Source organism: Armigeres subalbatus, chromosome 2 (assembly GCF_024139115.2).
Source record: "Armigeres subalbatus isolate Guangzhou_Male chromosome 2, GZ_Asu_2, whole genome shotgun sequence".
Taxonomy (NCBI): domain Eukaryota; kingdom Metazoa; phylum Arthropoda; class Insecta; order Diptera; family Culicidae; genus Armigeres; species Armigeres subalbatus.
In genome coordinates, this window is record NC_085140.1 from 159,662,640 (window position 1) to 159,684,356 (window position 21,717).

At 38.7% G+C, this 21,717-nt stretch overlaps 1 protein-coding gene across 1 annotated transcript in view; it reads right to left on the reverse strand.

Moving 5' to 3' along the window:
- Window positions 1–1,073: 1,073 nt before the first annotated feature.
- Window positions 1,074–21,717, reverse strand: part of LOC134211093 (protein scabrous) — a 134,776-nt gene continuing 114,132 nt past the window's right edge. Inside the window, exon 4 of the mRNA XM_062687705.1 lies at window positions 1,074–5,022. Coding sequence (XP_062543689.1) covers window positions 4,102–5,022 — 921 coding nt within the window. The 3' untranslated portion in view covers window positions 1,074–4,101. The remainder of the gene's footprint in view (window positions 5,023–21,717) is intronic.

A 21,717-nucleotide genomic window follows, 5' to 3' on the forward strand; every position in this document is an offset into this window, starting at 1 on the left:
TTTGAATTATTGAAATTCCAAGTCAAATACTTTCAAATTTCCATAGGAATCTTCGTTTGAACTTTTAATAAACTCAATATTAAATTCAAAGAAATTGCTTGTTGAAAGGTTTGGCTTGTTGGGCAGAAAGGTTCAATTAACCGAATGGGTTATATATTTCAAAATGTCACTTAGCCTAACGAATCGTTCGGCCATAATGTCGCTTGCTGAACGGGTCACAAGGCTAAAATGTCGTTTGGCCGAACCGGTCATTTGGCCGCAGGAGTTGTTTGGCCTAAAATGCCGTTTGGCATAAACGGTCGATAGGCCGAAAATGTCTTTGAGTCGAAAGGTTCATGCGACCGAAAATTACGTTTGCCCGAATAGGTTATATGACCAAGAATATCATTTGTCCGAAAAGGCCGAACATGCCGTTTGGCCGACTGAAAGGGCCATTTAGGTCATATTACCGAAAATGTCTCTTAACCTAATGAATCGTTCGGCCGTAATGTCGTTTGCTGCACGGGTCACATGGCCAAAAATGTCGTTTGGTTGAACCTAGTGCTTATAAAAAGTGTGAAGTGAGAAAACATGAGAAGTCAGAAACGTGAAAATGAGAAAGAGAATGTTTGAAAAAAGAAACGAGAAGCAGGACGTCTCACTTTTGATTTCTCACTTTTTAAATCGCATTTCTCACTATGTACAGAGAAAGTGACAAGTGCAAGTGGTAAATCAAGAAATAGAGAGCGAGTAGTGAGAAATGCGACGTCTCTCCTGTTCATTTTTCACTTTTCCCTTCTGACTGTGAAAAATTAGATGACAGACATTTAGGAATGAGAAGTGAAACGTCTCATTTCTCATTCCTTTTTTCCCATTTCTTACTGTGCAATGTGAGAAATGAAAAGAAAGAAATGAGAAATGAGAAGAAATGGTCCGTCAGTTTTTAAATTGACACGCAACTACTGTTTAATATCTGTCACGCCGCTGATCTATACTTTTTCGTGTTGGTTAATATTTTTTCGAAGTTTACATTAATATTCAACAGTGAGTTTCTTTCCAAAGATTTTTTCATAAAATTCCAAAGAATTCGGAGATTTCCAAGAATCTTGTTTGGATGTTCTACGGAAGAATTTCACGGAATTCGGAAGAATATTCCTCCGCAAGAATTCCGAGAGAAGAAATTTCCGAGTTTATTTTGAAGAATTATCGTAGAAATTTCGAAAAAAAAAGTTTTGGCAAGTGAACTCCAAAGAAATTCCTGTGGAAATTTCGAAGGAATACCGAAGATATTCTGAAGAATTTGTCGAGAAAGTTCCAAAGAATTTGTCGAGGAAATCCTTAATACGTTGCTGAAGAGACTCTAAAGAATATGTCGAGGAAAATTTGAAATATCGGACGAGTTAATTTCGAATATTCTGCCGAGGAAATTCTGAAAGATTTCTAGAAAAAATCCACATTCTCCATTACGAAGAATTTCTCGAAGGAATTGCGAAGAATTTGTCGAATAAATTAAGCAGATGTTGAAGAGTTTGCCTCAGAAATTCTTAAAAATTTGTCAAAGAACGTCAGAAGAATTGGCTGAGGAAAATCTCTAAGATATTTTTTATATAACGTTTGCCGAGGCAATTTCGAAAAATTGCTCGAGGGAGTAACGAAGAATTCGATTAATAAATTGAGAAGTTCCAATTTTTTTTACTGAAGAACATTTGAAGAAATTCCCGAGAGAATTGCAAAATTTTAAGCCGTTTGATCCAATTGGCCAAGCAATATTTTTAACCAAATGACCAAATGAATTTGGCTTTTTCGGCCAAATGACATTTTCGGTCGTATGACATCGTATGTCCATTTCGGCCAAATTGCATAGCATGCTTGGCCAAACAATTTCTGGTCTAGTAGCCTTCGGCCAATTGGCTCTAGGCCGAATGACTGCCAGTCAAACGGACCTTGCCCCCATATGACAGCCTTATAACAAATAAAACAAAATACAGTAGAAAAATACAGAAAAAAAATACTGAATACATAAATAAAATCGACTGTCTAGAATTAACTAATTTTAATAAGGAAGTTTTTTAATTTATTTTATCAATCGTTCACTTTTGCAATGGCTTTGAATTGCTTTACTTGTTTATTAAATATCACTGAACGCGTTTTCAAGGATATATTCACTTTCTTTATGAGAAAGTCGTGGACAATATTCAAGTTGTCCTACAGTTTTCTACGAAAAAATCTGCCCTTTGAGTTTTATTTTTTTGCGATTTGAAATTTTTTAAAATGGAATTTCAATCTGTTACAAGTGCGGCATTTTGCTGTACGGATATTTTACTGCAACAAATGTCGTGAAAACAGGACGTCTGTTTGTAGTGGCTATAAGGGAACAAATCTTCTAGTACACGGTAACTTTCTCCTACTCAGTGCTTGAGTCAAATTGTATTGCCCTCTCTTTTCTTCCCACGGAAATTTTACTAAATTTCCGTCAAAAGCAAAACTATGAGTACTGCTGTTGATGAAAATTGAATAAAATTTCCGTGGGAAGAAAAGATACAGCAATACAATTTTACTCAGTTACTGTGTAGATGAAAGCTAGAGTGTAAGGAGTGCATGGGTCATGTGGAGGCGCATGGCTTAACGTTAGATGATTTGCTCAAATGACGATAATCAACATTTTCATTACCTTCCTGCCAATTATGTTGATGCTTTTTTCACGTAAAACGGCTCTCTTCCCTATAATGAATGATTGCTTCTTTCTTTTCCATTTTTTTTCAATATATATTTAATATATTGCAATTTTTTTTAGATGCATTAGTGGCAAGCTGATATTAGTAGAATTCAATTTTAGATAAATGCATGAAAGAAACTATTCACAATATTAGTACTTATCAAAAGTTATGTTGATTCAGGATTAGGCTAACTCCTTGTTAGACCTATTCAAGAGTGTTGAAGTAGAGGATTTTATGGGACACATGTCTGCCGGACTCGAGGTTTACAGCACCATACTTTCAAATTTTAAAGCTTTTGATATAATTTTAACGTGTATCATAAGCAATGTGATAATTCGCAGACAGTTATTGTTTTTTTCTACATTTATACAAATTGTAAAATCAAAAAATAAAACAAATTCACCGCTCATTATCTGCAAACTAAGTTTTCATTACTTCCAAACTTCCGATACATCAATAGGCTGCTTTCTCAGATTCTTCGGTATCATACCTATCATAATGCAAATGTTTCAACAATTAAGTTTCTGATTGAAAGTGAACACAAAAATCAACTACCATAGTAGTTAGCAACATGCGTCGATTAATTCGCTAAATTTGTGTACCAAAATAATCCATTTGACTTGTGAGGAGCATTTGTAATTCTGGAATCGCTTCAAGCAAATATGAACAGCAAAAAAATTATGGAAATATAAATCTTCTTCTTCTTCTTATTGGCATTACATCCCAACACTGGGATAGAGCTGCCTCGCAGCTTATTGTTCATTAAGCACTTCCACATATATTAACTGCGAGGTTTTTAAGCCAAGTTACCATTTTTGCATTCGTATATCATGGTGCTAACACGATGATACTTTCATGCCCAGGGAAGTCGAGACAATTTCCAATCCGAACCTAGACCGGCACCAAGAATCGAACCCAGCCACTCTCAGCATGGTCTTGCTTGGACACATGCGTGAAAAATTCATTTAAATAATGTTGTGTGATCAATTCAAAAAATAAATTCAAGAGCACTTCACAAGAGAAAAATACAACAATATTGTTCAACAAGCAAGTATTCGAGTGCTACGAAAAGGTACGTACACATTGTTCCCATCAGTAAACGGGAATTCGACCGGAAGATGTTTACAATCAATTGAGTACATTATGGTTCCAAATGTATTGATTAATCATTGACTTGTGGTTTCGGTTTCCCCAAAATAAATTTTCTCCATTAGGTACACAAACTACCGATGGGATGCTACCCCTACTCTTTTATACATACACATTCATACACACTCACACGTATCGTGTAGCGCAAAATCTGTCCCCTCTTCCCATCTGCGCTAGTAGAAAAAATGTACAATCCGAAAGGAACGAGACAGCACGTGCTACGATTACTTTACATTGTGCCTTATCCAGCAGACTCCTAGACCTCTGACCCGGCCGGGTGCCCGGATGACAGTGTGGTCAGCAGGGTCGTTTCATACTTGGATATCGTCGCCGTTGCGGCGGAAGAAAACGGTTCGGCCATTATCGGACTCTCCTCACTGATTCCGGCCCCGCTACCGTAAACCCCACCCCCGGTGCTGCACTGTTGCCTCCGGGCAATCATCATGTGGCTTGACTTTACCGCTATCCACTCGTTCCGGGAAGCATCGAACCACGTCAAACCCAGATTGTAACGCCCATTAAGGTTGGCATGTTGACAGTGGGAAAACCACCAACCACCCTCGTAATTGCCTGCGCAGTGCGTGTTGGAGATATCCCGATCGACGTCGATGGCCGAGAACTGCATGTGATTTTGGTACTCGAAAGCATCCGACGCATTTCCGTTGTAGCCGGCCAGCTCCAGGCGGAACCCGTCCTCCCGGGAGGCAATTCTGAACGCGTCGTAATCCGCAAACCAGGTATTATCGTAGATATCCTGCATCACAATCCGCAGTCTAGAGCAGTTGTCGTTCGTAAGATGATGCAACGCTTGGTTGCCGATCCAAAACTCCCCTGCCGGGCTACCGAAACCGTTAGCATAATCCTCCCAAGACCGATTGAAGTCGACCGAACCGTCCTGCCGGCGCTGAATTGTGGTCCACTCGTTGAAGCACTGTGTCATCAGTGGGTGATGCTGCCCGGCCGGCGCAATCAGATAAAGATTTCCCTCGCCGCCTTGGCCCGTTGTTTGCCCCTGGGCTTTCATCCGGTGGATCTGGGTGCAGTCACGGGGCAGCTTGTTGATGATGGTCTCGTACTCGTTTTCGACATTTTCCAACTGTTGCACTAGCCGGGAGGTACGCTGCAGCTCGGTCAGCTTCGACGAAACGTTGTGCTCGGTTCGTGATTCGGACTCCAGCTGGAAGGAAGAAAATAAAATTAATTAACAATCAGTCAATTAGGCACCATGAGCGCTACCGATTACCGGTGGCCATTTCCGAGAGCGAGTACATACTAATGGATTGTTTTGGTTAGAGGGGGCTAGTAAAAAGCAATAAATTAGATAAATGTTGTAAATTTGCAATCACTCGGCAAGTAATGGGCTTTCGGTTATTTGGCATAAAAACATTTTATATCCAACCAACGAGTCAGCGTGCGCCGTTATAAAAATTAAACTGTAACAATTTTCATCAGAATTTTTACATCATGCGACAGTTAACGACTATTAACAACTGGTTAGATCCATCATAAAATTGCAGAAAATCTTGATGTTGATTTGTAACATCCAAACCATTTGATCTCAACTCTCAGCTTCATTTGTATTGTATAAAGAATGGAGGCGCGTGGTGTTAAACTATTGTACGATATTTTTCTTATAGAATGCGGTAAGCAGTCAAAATAATTCTTCCATTCTTAATTTTTCAGTTAAATGCCTAATGACACCACCCTGGCCACACATGTGCTCCTTTTCGTTTGTACAACATCTCCAAGAACACACGCGAGATAAAACATTGGTTTGAAAAACCACCCATGCATGTTTCCTACAGCTTTGTGGAAAGCTCTGTTAAGTTGAACGAGCAACATGGACGGAGGAAACTAACGAGCGTTGTGGAACTTGAAGTGTGCTCCCCGATGGATGCTTGATACTTGCCATACACACACCCACGTGTGTATATTCGTACATGGATGACTGACAAAGTGTAACCTCCTCGGGGAGGTGGAAAATATTGGTTGACCCTGAAATAGAAATTTCGGTGGTAAGCGCTCCGCTTGGTGACATTGTGACATTGCGGTTAACGGAGACATTTCGCTCTTGCGGAAACCGAACAAACAAGAGCATCGTGTCATCATCACTGCTGCTACCACTGCTGTGAGCGTTGATGAGATTCGTGGCTGACGATGGTGATTGCTGATGGTTTGAGCCTACCGAACACGGAACAACAGCTTTCAGACAGCGATGTGAAATTTGTGGTTTCGTAGAAATAGAGCACTGGTTCCCAAATCGAACCCGCAGCCTGCACGAATTTCCTTTGACGAGGAATGATTTAAAAAATAACTGGTTTGTATGCTGCTACTTGTGTTTTGCTTTTAAAATAAATAATTCTTTAAACATTGTGACAGTTGATATAATTTGTTTTTTGTTGGAGTCCCACCCCAGTGGGACATAACTTTTTCACAATCTAGTGTTCATTGAGCACATACATAGTAAGAACTTTGTATAGAATGAGGCTCAGTACTACTGAGTCAGTAGACCAAACATCCTTCAACAGCACGGTATACAGAAAACATGCCGTGCCGTGTATGCCGTGCTTCAACAGTTTCCGAAACATTTTCACGCTTTTAATTGTAAATTGAGAAATGTTTCTATACTGTAGCAAGTATCAAACCAAGCTAATTAAAATTGATCTTTCTTTGTAGCCGTGCATTTACCTGACTTTGAAATTCAAATACTACAACAGGTGACTAAAATAGTTCAGTAAGTATATTTTGGGTTCCTGGACACTGTGGAATTGAAGGTAATGAGAAATCCGTTTTTTAGCAAGCCTTGGATTATCAAACCCTTTCCTAAGCCCAGAACCATTTCGAAGTTGTATCTGAAGAACTAAACAAAAAATGACAGATGAAGTCTGAACGGTAACACTGCCGTAATCTGGAAAAGTGACGTAACCGCCATTTTACAACATGCATGTTTTCCATTTTTCTGTTCAAGAGCTCGTTAAGTAGTACTCGTTAACACCATTTTTGGAAACTCTAAACTTTGCGATAATATTACTCATTGTCTCGCAATAGTATTTCGTGATATGTCTAGTATCCATGATTTTTGTCAAATAAAGAAACGGTTGCTAGTTCGGTTGTTATGGCGTTTTTCAGTTAGTTGATGAACCAAAGTGCTCCCCCGTATTGAAAACACCTGATTTCTACCTTCTACAGATTCTAGAAAACGTCAAAACCGCATATTACAATTCTAATGACATTAAACAAAAACGTGGGCCCTAAAGATTGCTAAAAAAGTAATAGTAATAAAAAAAATTGTTCGGTGATTTTTAAAGAATTTAAAGGAGACTGAAATCATGTGTTGCCTAAAGCTGGGTGGACTGTATCGACTGGGTGGCGTGGTGTTTCATGATTTCCCAACCAGGGCTCTTCGATCAATTTACCATAGATACAACGTAGTTTTTCGCTAGTATTTCTCGCTTAACTTTCCAAAAGGAACTAAGTAACATTTTTTTCATGAATTAATTTGAGTACTGCAATCAAAAGCTTTTATATTGGTCTGTTGATTGCGCTATTCAAATTAATTAATGAAAAAAATGTTACTTAGGACCTTTTGAAAAGTTAAGAGAGATTTGTTAGTATTTCTGGATACTGTCGAAAATTTAGAGTTAGTTGCCCCTTGCGTATACGTCACTTTTTCAGATTACGGACAGCAAGACAATATAAAAGATTTATATCAGCAAAAAAAAACCCATTGCCCAAAAACTTCTTGGTCTATCTAGAAAAGGTTTGAATACCACATGGCACTCAGCATTGTTGGTAAAATCCCAAATTCTCAAATCTCATTGGCGATTCAAATCATGCATGCGTGAGTCTAATCCCATCAGAATTATGGGCCAGAGAATCGCTCATGATTCGAGTCGCGATGTGTATCATTGCATGATTTTTACGGTTTTTCATTGTTGAATGCATTAAATTAGCTATTGTCGCTTGAAACATTGGCTAATAAATCCATATATCCATATATAAACAAAACATGCGACTCGATTGCGTTTTGACGCTTTTAAGAGCGAAATCATTTTAAGACGAGTGAGCGAAACGATGTGATTCTGTCCGAAAAACTCAAGCGCGATGCTCTCCCTACAGCACCGCAAGCAAGTTATCTTGTGTATGAAGCCTCGATGATTGGACAATGTCAAAGTAAATATTATTCAAAACAACTATGTAAAGTGAAGGACGACAACTATCGTTTCTATGAAAAAGACAAGGAGCATTCGAAACATTTATTATGTAACTTTAAAGAACTTTTCTAAACACATTCCAAACCACATTTCTTTACTGATTTCTTAGCAACAAGTTGCATTCGATCCGGATGGATCCCAGTTTTCAATTCATACTGGATTTAGGTCAATCCTCAGTAGGTTGCAGAATTATTCCAGAATCCGTTAGGGTCAGTTGTCCCCTGAAACAGCGGTCATTTACAAACTTACAAGTCAAAACAGGTCGTCTGACACCATAAACTTCATGATTTCACAAAACAATTATGGGTACGATATTTTTAGGTTCGATTCGGATTGGCTATCAGTCATGAATAATAGCGTTGACAATTTTATTTCATCGCCGACGTAAAATTGTCAACGCTATTATTCATGACTGATAGCCAATCCGAAAATCGAACTACAAAATTCACAGTCGTAATGTGGGTTCCTGAGCCCCTCGGGTTCAATCCGGCCACAATCCGGGGGACCTCCGGAATGAAAATTTCTTCAATTGAGTCAAAATACGTCGTGCGACACCTCAACCTTCATGATTTCATGAAGCAATGGTGGGAATGACATTTCCAGGGCTCCAGAGCCACTCGAGTTCAATCTGGCAAAATCGGTTATGATACGGGACACCTCCGGGAATGACCATTTTCTAAATTAAGTCAAAATAAGTCGTGTGACTCCTCGCGCTTCATGATTTTACAAAGCAATGATGGAAATGATATTTTCAGGGTTATTAGGCCACCAAGGTTTAATCCTGCCCCATCGGCCCCAAACCGGGGGACCTCCAGAATGGATATTTCTCAAATTGAGTCAAAACAGATCATGTCACACCTTAAACATCATGATTTTACAAAATAAAGTGTTTCGCTTAAGTTCAATCCAGTCACATCAGTCACAATCAGAAGGCCTACGAAGTGGACATTTTTTAAATTTAAAAAATTGCTTTGAAAAGCCGCTTCATGGCGGTATCATACCACCTGTTTGACTCAATTTAGAATCGTTCCGTAGGTTCTTCAAATTGAAGTGGATGTGACTGGATTTACCAAGTGGCCCTAAAACACTGAAAATATCAATCCCATAGTTGCATTGCGAAATCATGAAGTTTGAGAAGCTACACGACTTACGTGGATTCAATTTAGAAAATGGCCATTCCACAGATCCTTCGGCATGTGGCAGATTTGCCCCGGGATTGTGACCGGATTGGATCGAAATGGCCCAGGGACCCTAAAAATACTATTTTTAGGTGTTATACGACGTGCTATGACTCAAATCAGAAAATGCTCAATCTGTCCTCCAGGTTGTGGCTGATGTGACCATATTGTACTCAAGTGGCCCAGTTTGTCCGAAAATATTATCTAGCCGAATTAGAACTTTTGATGATAATCATAAATCATACGAATGACAATTTCGACCGTATGTATATTTTAGCAAAAAAAAACATTTTCAGCCAATCGTCCCTTTCTGCCAAACTACTGTTTCGATAAAACAGCATTTTCGACCGTATGCTAATTTCGGCAGAATGGCATTTTCGGCCTAATGATTTGTTCGGCCAAATGACATATTCTACCAAAGAACTTCCAGATTTATGGGCTTCGACCAAACGGCCCTTCCTGTCGTGTGACGGAAAGTTATTCGTTAGAATGCCACTTGGCTGATAAAACGTTTAGCCTAAAGGCAACTAGCTGAATTTCATTTGGCCGAAATGGTTATTAGTTCAAAATGGCTAGGCCAAAAATTTCATAGCTTAGCTTAGCTTAGCTTAGACTGACTGTACATATCAATGGTTGCTACTCCGTGATTGATCAGAACTGGTGCAAATTGCACTACGATCCAAGTGAATAGTGGTTGGGATTTACCAACTATTCTCGAAGTGCACGTTTCAGCAGCTCGCAAATGTTGATCAATAACGGCGCCGGCCAAGTCCTTACAGTCAGTTGGGTAAGGGAGGGAATGTGAGTGTGTGGTAATTGTTGCTACTAGAGACCGAGAATACCTCTGCATCTCCACATTTACCACGGGAAGGAAGTAGTGTTAGTTGGGAGGGGTAATCAGTTACATAGTTCGGGATTCACCATGGAAAGTGATGTGACCTATGAAACTTCTACACAGCAGTATTAGCATTTCCCTAATTTGTTCAATTGTTCATTCTTCGCGAGAATTAACAATAAATCGCTCAAAGTGAGCAATTGTTCATTTGAATTTCGGATTAGGCGCCCGCGTTATCATTTCACTAACGTAAGAAAAGTAAAAAAGAAACGAAATTAAAATTGAAAATAATTGATAGTAATCGGAAAGCTAATGTTATTTAGCAACCCTTATTTTATTTCTATTTGACGATAATTAAGAATGTAAATTTACGTTCATTTTACATGCCGTTTGTCGCGCGCGTGTGTGTGTCACTTCCCTTGACCAGTATACCGTAATCAGGATCTCACTGGTATTAATCCTGATGTGCCGGTTGGCACTCGTGTTGGGCTTGTGCGCTTTGAGCGGCACACGGTCGCTTCCCAATCTACATAAAATCGCATATGGTGCAATACAAGATGCTAAATTGGAGACGATATACATACATCTTATGTGGAAAAGTACCTCTATCGCCTGCACTTCAGCATCCTACACGACACCATATACGTTCATGTGTTGACTGGGTTTGATAGGGCCTGCTTATGGACACATGCAGCTTTTTGTAGAGGTTTAACAGAGCCCACTGTCAAACCCCACCACATCCTAGGCAGGCCCCCTAACTCGCAGTGGCCATGGGGAGGGGTCGTCAAGCCCTTGGACATAGTCCCTGCTGCCCCTAGTTCAAAATGGCTAGGCCAAAAATTTCATATGACCGAAAGTGTATACTTGGGGGCGTTGGGACAGAAGGTCGAAATATAAAAGGTCTAAGAGACATAAGGTCGAAGGGACAAGATCGAAAGGACAAAAGGTCGACGGAACAAAAGGTCGAAGGGACAAAAGGTCAAAGAGACAAAAATTCTAGGGGACAAAAGGTCGAAAGCCCAAAATTTAAAAATTTGTAATTCTGTACACATGAAAACGACAAAATATGCGACAACAAGTTTGGAAACCGGCTTTTAAAGCAAAGTCTAGCTTATAACTTTTTCCTTCCTTATTTCATGGACATTTCTTTAACCAATTTATAGTGAGCATGCAGCAGCCAACGAGTGATCGTTGTATGAATTTTATCAGTTCTCGGGACGGTGAAGCTGAATAATTAGCACTTGTTAGATCGTGCACTTGTAACACGTGTCGCTTCTGTCAAAATAAGCACGATCCTCCATAAATTGCAGAAACAAGTCAAGGATTGATCGTCGTTCTCACGAACAGTCTGTAGTTCGGATATCTGAATCGCTCAAATAGCTATTTTACACTTCAACTTCCTTGTGCTCAGATACATCAATTCCATTATAAACACTTTCTAAGTTATTGAAAACATGACCCAATATCACCCTTATTTGGGCAATTATGACCCCCGATGACGATACTTAAATCAGATTTTTGCTTTGTATTATTCTCAAAGCTATAGCTTTTCCATTTTTGAATAATTTTGTAGTTTCGACCTTTTGTCATTTCGGCGTTTTGTCTCTTCGATCTATTAACCTTTCGACCTTTTATCCTTTTGACCTTTTCTCCATTCGACCTTTTGTCTTTCGATGTTTTGTCCTTCGGCCTTTTGTTATAGATTCTATTCGAAACTGTGTCCTAAAGTATCAAAGCTTGAGAACGCCTGTACCATAGAATACGAACCGACACGGATCGGACGAGAAGGGGCTGTGAGGATTTCACATGTTACAAAATTCCATCGGAAGAATCGGAGCTGTTGTTATGCAAATTTAAGAAAAAGTATTTATATGTCACCAGCATATATGCTGCAGCATGCTTGCTCGTTTCACTCGATTTATTCAAGCGCTAGAATTGTATTCGGTACGGTGCAGATTTTTTTTCATGTATCGCTCGTATCAAGATAAATCATTGCTTCCAGAAATGATCAATGGGGCTGATTGCTAGCGCAAACAGTTTTCTCGCATATTTTAGAGCTGACTTCAATGCGGTTCTGGTATGGCTCAGAAGCAGTATTGCTGAAGCGGATAAAGGATGTCAGAAAAAGAGGCGTTATCAGCCCTAGTGTGCGGTTGGAGTACGCATAGATAAAAAGCCTTTAACAAGTATCACATAAAGCATCCAAACTGAGTGTTAAATCCGCAACGTTACGGTGTACGTGATTATGAATATTGATGATGCGTGGATTTCTCGCTAGGAATACATCTGGAATTTCAGGGAAGCGTCTCTGTTTTCTGACATATGTTATTTGATGTTGGTTTCAGTGTGAATTCAAAATGAATAAAATGCTAAATGAAATACAAAAGCTGAACTGTTATTGGAAGAAAAAAAAAGTTTTACGAGAAAGACAAAATCAAACAAAAAACAATTTGAAAGTATTGTACATGATCAAGTTTTTCGTCATATTCAGCTTAGCCTATTTGTTTCCTGATACAGCGATATTTCGATGCTACTTTGCAACCCTTTAACCCAAAATATTTGGAAAATTGAATTGAAACGTTTGTGAAACGATGATCGTATATTTTAGTTTTCCTTCATGAAGAACTTTAAACGAATATGAAAAGAAATTTTAATAGTTAAAGCTCAGAAGCAGTATGATAAGCGCAACTTCATTCGAGTACTGTTGATCTTTGAGTGGTCAATTGGATTTTTAGTACCAGTTTTTCATTGTCTCAATAGAGCTTAGTTTGATTTGATAATTTGAATACAATGATTACATAAACTGAAATGACTTATTTTCAAACCACAATATTTTCCATAAACTGTATATAAAAAATCTAAGAATACCTTCCTACCAACAAGTGATAAAGGCTCTTACTGGCACTAACCGCAAGTCGAGCACATCTGTATATGGCGTCCATATACAGATGTGCCCGACTTGCGGTTAGCGGCAGCTTAGCTGTTTAAAGGATTGATGTTTTTGTTCGTGGAAAAAGAAGCTTGAATATAATGTAACTGGAACACGTGGCGAAATAAACGGCAAGGCTGCTGGGTTTAAAGTTTATACTATCTGATTTTGAAGTGTATACCATCTGGCTACATTAATGCTCCTGGAGTCTTCGGTAGCCTTGAGAACAAAGGCGTAGGATTGCCAATCCAAAGATGGTGAGTTCGATTCTTGGTCCGGTATAGAATGTTTTCGGATTGGGAACATTCTCGACTCCCTGCGTATAGTATATCCATTGTACTTGCCTCACAAGATACATACTCATGCGAAAGCGGGAATTGAAAAGCTTTCAATTAATAACTGAGGAAGTACTCATAGAATACTAAGTTGAAAAGCAGGCCAAATTCCAGTTGGAATGTAGAGCCATTGAAGAAGAAGAAGACTATCTGGCTGCATAATTTACACGACGGCCTCATATATCCCATTTACAAGTCTATAAACTTGTTGGTAGAAACTATTCAAGTATAGCAGACCTCAATTACACCCACACCACGGCCCCGTATTCTGCTAAACAAACTGTATCCGTTGGAGTAATTCTTCGTATACGAAATTCACAGCGGATTTCTAGAAGGACGATAAACGACGGACGACTCAGTGGAAAATACTTGATTTATTCCAGGAAACTTCAGATTTTTTTTCGTTTTAATTACCCATCTCACACCCCCACACAAAACTGCTTACGTTGAGAGCCCCCTGGCAATAAGCCCATTTGAAAAAACAACATAAAAACCGGTATTGGAACGAAGACAGCTACGATGTTAATTAGAAGTACAGTTTCTTGAGACGCAGAGGAGATAAATTCTAAATATATAACTGACTTTGAAATTAAATTTGATATCATTGCAAGCAACATGCATGGAGTGGAGACTGATGTTAAGTATCCTAAAAACACGCATTCGTTGTTGGCTTTATCTTCACAGGATTGAAAAAAAAATATTGTGGCCTGCTTGAATCCAGCAGATGTTATAGCATGAACCGTCATCGAGTATTTTAAAGTTCCGCCAAACAAACATCGTTCAAATTTCATCACGTAATTGGACTACTGTCATCGAAGTTATTCCGACTAACCGCACACAGCAATAACCGATTCGTGACAAATCGCGGTATCCCTATTCACAGTGATCAATAAACGGCGATATCCTTCTCTACAGAATCGACTGTCTCGCGATCCGAATCGAGCTCTGGATTCAAATCAACAGCGTTCCATATCACTCTGTTCATAGCCAGCGGTTTTCCACATTCAAATCGGAATGGGTTTTGCCTTCCACGCAACTGATGGCTAGTGATGACACGACTTCCGCGCGGAAACATCTAACATGCATCTGTTTCAAACACTAGGTTTTTTTTGTAGTTTGTCGGCTTCCCACATCCGCCGTTCGGAGTGCATTTATCGCGAAACTAAAAATCGATGACTGATGTGTCGGTCGTGCCACGACACGGCCCCCGTCAGATTGCGACGTGCAACGATATCGTCATCGGAGATGCACTGCCTCTCGGATGCAGTTGACCACCGGCGCTCACTGCATTGTTTGAATCAGCAAAGTTCAACAAGCGTGAAATTTAAATTATTTCAAAGTCGCGGCATAGTGAATTGTTGATGATGCTGTTGGTGGTTGGCGTAGAGTGAGTAACGTATTGCAAGGTGGGCACCAATTCGGTATAATTGAGAATATCGGTTTTTAATTTCATATTTCTTTTTTATAAAGTGGTCATTGACATTTGATAACATCTACCAGTATCCCATAATGTTCTATTCTAATTAACTCAGCTCTTGGCTATTAGTTCTTTTTTTTAGCAATTATAGGCTCGAGCATTAGTGCGGTACTTCTTGGTTAGCTCACTATTTTTCCGAATACCAACGATAAGAGTCACACCGTTCTTAGCGATATTGCTCTACTGCATCCCCGACCAACGACTATATTCGGTAGAGTGCACCGAGTGTGCGGTACAGATCGGTTGCAAACTACACCAGACCGATATGCTGGTTTGTGACACCTGAACTGATTTATGACAGTGATATACAACGGTACGGATCTAATTGAAACCAAATTCTGTTGGCATGTGCGTTTAGCATTGCTATTGACGAGATTAACGGAACGGCGAATGATTTAGTTTATGGTACAGATTCAACGGTTAGGACTTTCAATCACTGTTTAAAACTTTAGTTTATTTATGAAAATAATCTTTTGTAACATCATCTATTTTTGGGATCAATGCATTTCCGTTAAAACTCGATAATTTGACGCGGTTTAGACATAGAGACCCTGGAAAAAATCCTCAAATTATAGCCACTCGGAAGTCCGTAAATTGTTCTTAATATTAATATATCTCGAACAAACAGTTTTGAACATATATGAAAATGGGGAAGGGTCGTTTGGCCGAATGCCACTAGATCGAACAAACCATTAAGCCGAAACCCATCTGGAAGAAATTCATTTGACCGAAAGGGTCATCCGGCCGAATAGGTCATTTGGTCGAATAGGTCATTTAGCCGAAAGGGTCATTTGGCTGAAAAGGTGATTTGGCCGAAAGAGTTATTTGGCCGAACAGGGCATTTGAAAAGTGAGAAATAGGATGTGAAAAGGGAGACGTCTCACTTCTCACTACTTATATTCCACTTCTCACTGTTAAAAGTGAGTAAGGCGAAGTGAGACGTCTCACTACTCATTTCTCACTTCTCATTTTTCACAGTGAGGAGTGGGAAATTCGGAGTGATAAGTGAGACGTTTCCATTCTCACTCCTTATTTCTCACTTTTCACTGTAAAAAGTGAGAAGCGCGAAGTGAGTAGTGAGACGTCTCGCTACCTACTTCGCACTACTCACTTTTCACAGTGAGAAGTGAGTAGAGAGACGTCTCACTTCTCAATTCTCACTTCTCACTTTTTACAGTGAGCAGTGAGAAATGAGAAGTGAGTAGTGAGACGTCTTACTTCTCTCTCCTCGTTCCTCACTATAAAAAGAGAGTAGTGCGAAGTGGGTAGTGGGACGTCTTACTACTAACTTCGCGCTTCTCACTTTTTACAGCGAGAAGCGAGAAATGAGGAATGAGAAGTGAAATGAAAACTTTCTTCTCAAAAGTGAGTAATGCGAAGTGGGTAGTGAGACGTCTCTCCACTCACTTCACGCTTCTCACTTTTTACAGTGAGAAGTGACAAATGAGGAGTGAGAATGGAGACGTTCCACTTCTCACTCCTAAATTCTCACTTCTCACTGTGAAAAATGAGAAGTGAGAAGTGAGTAGTCAGATGTCTGACTTCTCACTTCGCACTACTCACTTTTCACAGTGAGAAGTGGGATATAAGTAGTGAGAAGTGATAATTAAATCAATTTCCAATCCGAAAAAATGCCTAGACCGGCACCGGGAATTGAACCCAGCCACCCTCAGCATGGTTTTGCTTTGTAGCCGCGCATATTACCGCACGGCTAAGCAGGGCCCTGAAAAAAAACCAAATGTAAATACCTGGTTGATCAGAAATTGCAAAAAAAAAGTTTAAAGCCTCAGGCTCATCGACTTTGTATCGTTCCTATGAATATTTAAGTTCTTGGAAAATCACAGAACCACCTAATGGTAATGGATTGCATGATATAAAGTCAACTATGAATCATAATTTGCCTCAATGAAGTAAAACATAGATAAAAACGACAAGAAACCTCTCAATACTGAACGGAGCATCTGATAGATATGTATGATTTACATGATTTATATCCTTACATTCAATCGTTTCTATACTGCTGACGCTTGAAATGCTCAATGAAGCATTGTTCCATTCAACACTCCTACAAATGTAAAAAAAACCTCTCCTATCAGTACTATCATTCTAACCGAAGAACCGAAGAACAAAAGGAACTTTCCCATGCTCAGCTGTAAATATCGATCGATACCACAGAAACACGTCATTCTTCATCTGATCTTCCACCTTTCCCCGATGGGCAGCCAGGACCCACATCAATGCAAAACAGCAACCGATGTGATGCCAAGGCTTCCACCTAGTCCTGGGAGGTGCAACAACAAAGTTGAACTCGAGAGAGAGAGGAAGAAAAAAATAACTCGATGCCGTTTGAATCCATACAGAGTCGAGGTTAGTCCGGTCCGGGCTGCATGATGGACATTATTTAATGTGGCCATTTCCAACGAATGGGGCACTTGGTTGCGCGATATTGTGGTCATTCCATTTCACCGAACGACATAGTCGTTGGAGAGACAAAGTGTACGGATTAGTAGGATTATCCACCCGAGCAGTGAAGGGATACAAAATATTGGTGAATTCATTTGAAATATGTGCGTCATTATGGGGAATTTTCGAAATCTCTTGTAGCAAATATAGAGAAACTTATATGCAACGTATTTTGATCATATCTATGTTCATCCTTCAGTACAAAATAAAGTATATAATCTTATTATTGCTCTACTTCCAGACCTTTTTTATGAGATTATTGTTTATTATCATGTTCATCCCCAGATGTTAATTGAGAGGTTTAGATACCAACTATTAGTTAGTTTAAAAAACCTCTATTCATCAACGAAAAAACTCAAATGAATCTAAAATTCATCAGTTTGAATGATTGTAGGATTTTTATGTGATTCTCTCTGTTAAAAGCAGTAAAATCAAGTGTTTCCTAGAGAAGAATGGAGAATATCAGAAAAAAAATTATAAATAAGTAAGGTCTTGTTTGGTGTTTAATAACTTTTAGAATGATATGATTTTTATTTTAACAAACTAGTGAAACGTTTTTTCTTTTAAAATGCAATGGTGATACATTCCAAGCAACCCAGTTTGCTTGGGCTCGGTGATTGAGTATGATTCAACAAACACTGATCATCATCGAACATGATAATAATTCCTACCGAAATTTCTGGATTCATGAATAAATCACACTTACTGTTTTCTGAGAAAATCCGCCAGACGATCATGAATATGTAAACTGCAATACTGTGAAATAAAAATCTAACATAAAAATTTGAATAATCTGCTTATATTTAATGTGGCACTAACAAACTTATCCAAATTTCATCTCAAACAAAACGTTTATCTCACTCGGTCCCTCAGGTTTGCTTGCACCAGATGAACGAACGAGAACAAATTTTACAACGGAAAATGATATCGTCGCCGGCTGCTGGCTGGGTGGCAAAAGAGCACACCCATCGCATCGTCGGTTGATGGAAGTGATCCTTGCCCTCCCTCGTGCTGCTGTGTCAAAGTGTTGAACCCACATCCGTAGTCTGATGCTCCCGATGATATGTCCGGAGCAAATGAGAACCTGCTACGTTACTCAGTTGTTGTGGTGGAGGAACCCACGCTGTGCAGTGCGAAGCGGTTCCGTTGTTGGTCCTTCGCCGATCGGCAGTGCACATAAGGAAAATTCTTCTGCGGTGGCGTCCTTTGTGAGCTTTCTGCTCTGTTGGGATATGGTCAGAGTCCGTAGAACAGAGCTGGAAACCGAGCATATATTTGGGTACATTCCAGTGAACCACTTTTAAAATGAAATTCATGTTCAAAAGTAGAGGATCAAACCGTTTCGCTTGTTAACCAGTTTCATTAATTTGGTTTTAATAGAAACGTGATTCACATGACCATTGCTAAGGCATATTGGCATAGTACAGGCAAATATGCAATGAATAAGTCATAAGTTGTGTACTTTTGTAATACAGTAATTCATGCTGCATATTGTCTAAAACGCATCGGCATATGCTTCCAAAACATTAGCTACAGGCAAATGTGGCAACACGACACAAACAGAAGTAGCTCTTATTTGTTTATAGAAACTCTATACTCATTTTTAATTATTTTTATGAATTCTAGTTATTTGAGTGAATAAAAAGGAAATGTGAGAGGTAAATGTGAGAGTTAAGTTGATAATGTGTTATGTCAATTATTTCAAACAATTTTTAGATGGAGTATTATGATGATTTCACGGTAGATGTTGATTCAAGAATTCTGTTTTGGAAGCGTTAAGCATATTAATGTTTAGACATAATGTGAAGATTCGGAATCCGAACATTTTGTTTTTGCATAATTAGGTAGAATAAATGCGGCTTGATAGTCATATGGCTGCTGCTACTGACTCATACGCAAAAGGATCGTGGGTTCCAGGTCCATTCCTTTCTCCTATTTTGTATCTTTATTTATATTTTTCATGTTCTAGCAGAACTCGCTAGAACTGGAAATGGTTTCCGCGTTTCCTAAATCTAATTAGAAATTCCATCAGTTGCTTTCTCCTAGCTATCACAAATGTTTAAAAACTACAGTAAATTCAGTATAAGCTGGGGGTAAGTTCAGAGGTATATTCGGCTTGCAGTGGACGATGATTGCATCATCATTTCTTCCCCCTTCCCTAAATTGGTTTACATTCTTACGTGGCAGACGCCAGATTAAGAGACTTCTATAAGATAGTTTGAGAGACTTGCCCGAAATTGTTCATCGTAATCCTACCCGGGTAGAGGTGAATAACAAACAAATAACATAATAATAACAAATTTTGCTGTTATATCAGCTTTAGTTATTCTTATGTTATTCATAAATAACATAAAATAGCATCCCAATAGCAAGTTTTGCTATAATAGTAAAATTTGTAATTTATATGTTATTGTAAGAAAGAGTAGAACAACAAATGAAGAACACATTTTGCAATCATAGCAAAGTTTGCTATTCATTTATCATTCGCATTTTCAACATATCAATAATAACTGATTTTGATATTTTCTTTTCTTCAAATATTTTGCTATTGGTTTGTTATTACAATAGCAAAATGAGTTATTTATGAGTTATTTGCTAGAGCAATGTCTGTTATTATTTTTGCTATTTTAGCAACTATATCAAATTTTGCTATTCAGTTATTCATATATTAATAGTAAAATTTGATATTATGTTGCTGTTTTCTTCTACCCGGGTAGCGCTTCAAAACTGAATAAATGATGAATTTTCTGTATAGTGTTTCGAGAATCGGTCCATGTGCCAAAGTAGTGGTTTAATTTTTGTTTTTTTTTAACTGCAGAATAAAAAGTTAAAGGGTTGTATACTATATCGCGGAGCTTTTTTACGCGTTACGAATCTGAAAGACATTTCGTGAAATCTACTCTTCTGCCAAGCTCTCGTATGAAGAGGGGTTTTAGTTCAAAATTCGAAAATCCGTGTACACAAATTTTATGATTTCTTGCCGAATCATGCAAATTTGTAAAAAAAAAATGTGTGGGATTATTTTTACACAGCAGAATCGGGTTCATTTCTTTCTTTCGTGATTAAATGAATGTGAAAATATTATGTGAAAGGGAACGGAAACAGCTCCTCTATATCATCAAAACATTGGATTTTTTTAATTCTATTTAATTACTCGTTGATAGTGTTTTGCGATCTGGATTAAACTTGCTTCGATTGATGAAGAAGATAATTGTTTCTTTGAATGAACTTATCTGCCTGTCTATATTTGAACGCGTCTACCGGGAGTAGAGCAAAGGAGATAAGGCCTCATTTTACTCATTTGTCAATATTGGGCGAAAAGGGGAGAATATGCCTTCTTCAAATAAACAAATCTGCCTGTTATAAATTGAAGAAAGAAGATAATGTCTTATTTAAATGATCGCGCCTTGTCGATATAAAGCGGAGGAAGGAGATAATCACTTCTTCAAATGGACGCATTTGCCCAATATTAGACGAAAGGAGGAGATAATACCTTCTACAAATAAACACGTCTGCTAGATATAAGGCAAGGAGGGGAGATAAAAATTTCTGTAAAAGAACTGATCTACCCGATATGAAAGAATTATTCGAATGAATACAATTTCCCGGTATGATAGAATGTGTAGTCCTTTCTTCAAATGAACACATCTGCCAGGTATAAAGCAAGAAGAGAAATTGCCTTCTTTGAATAATCACGTCTGTCCGGTATAAGGCGAAATGAAGAGATAATGCCTTCTTCAAATGAATACGTTTGGTCGATAATGAGTAAAAAGGAAAGAAATTAGTAGATGATGCCTTCTGATGATGATCACATTTTCCCATAATAAAACAAGGTATTTCATCACTTTGTTTTATCAGCCTGTGATATGGAGTAATTAAAGTTTTCATTGCGTTTACGACAATTTGATACAATCCGTCAAATGTCTTTACCACAACAAAATACGTTGCTCCAAATGATGTTCTGCGAAATGTTTGACCGAAACGGATATTTGGCCGAAAGTGACATACGGCCGAACTGATCTTTTACCCGAAAAAGTCGTTTAGCCGAAAAGGACATTTGGGCGAATATGCCGTTTGGCCGAAATGGTTGTTTGGCAGAAAGAGTCATTTGGCCGAGAGGGTTATATGACCGAAAATGTCTATTGTCCAAACAGCTTAATTAGCCGAAAAAGACGTTTAGGCCAATAGGTCATTCAGCCATAAAATGCCGTTTGGCAGAAAAGGTCATTTGACGAAAAATTACAGTTCTATCAAAGTTAATTGTCTGTTTTTCGAGAATTGGCCTCCCGACGTGGGAATTAATTTACAACGTTCTGATAAACATCGATGTAAATATGTACATTATGTGAAACATTTTGATTTGAAAAATGTATTGGTGGTAACCCTTCCCATCGATGGGACTCGAAACCATGACCCTCAGTATGCTAGACTGGTATTTTTA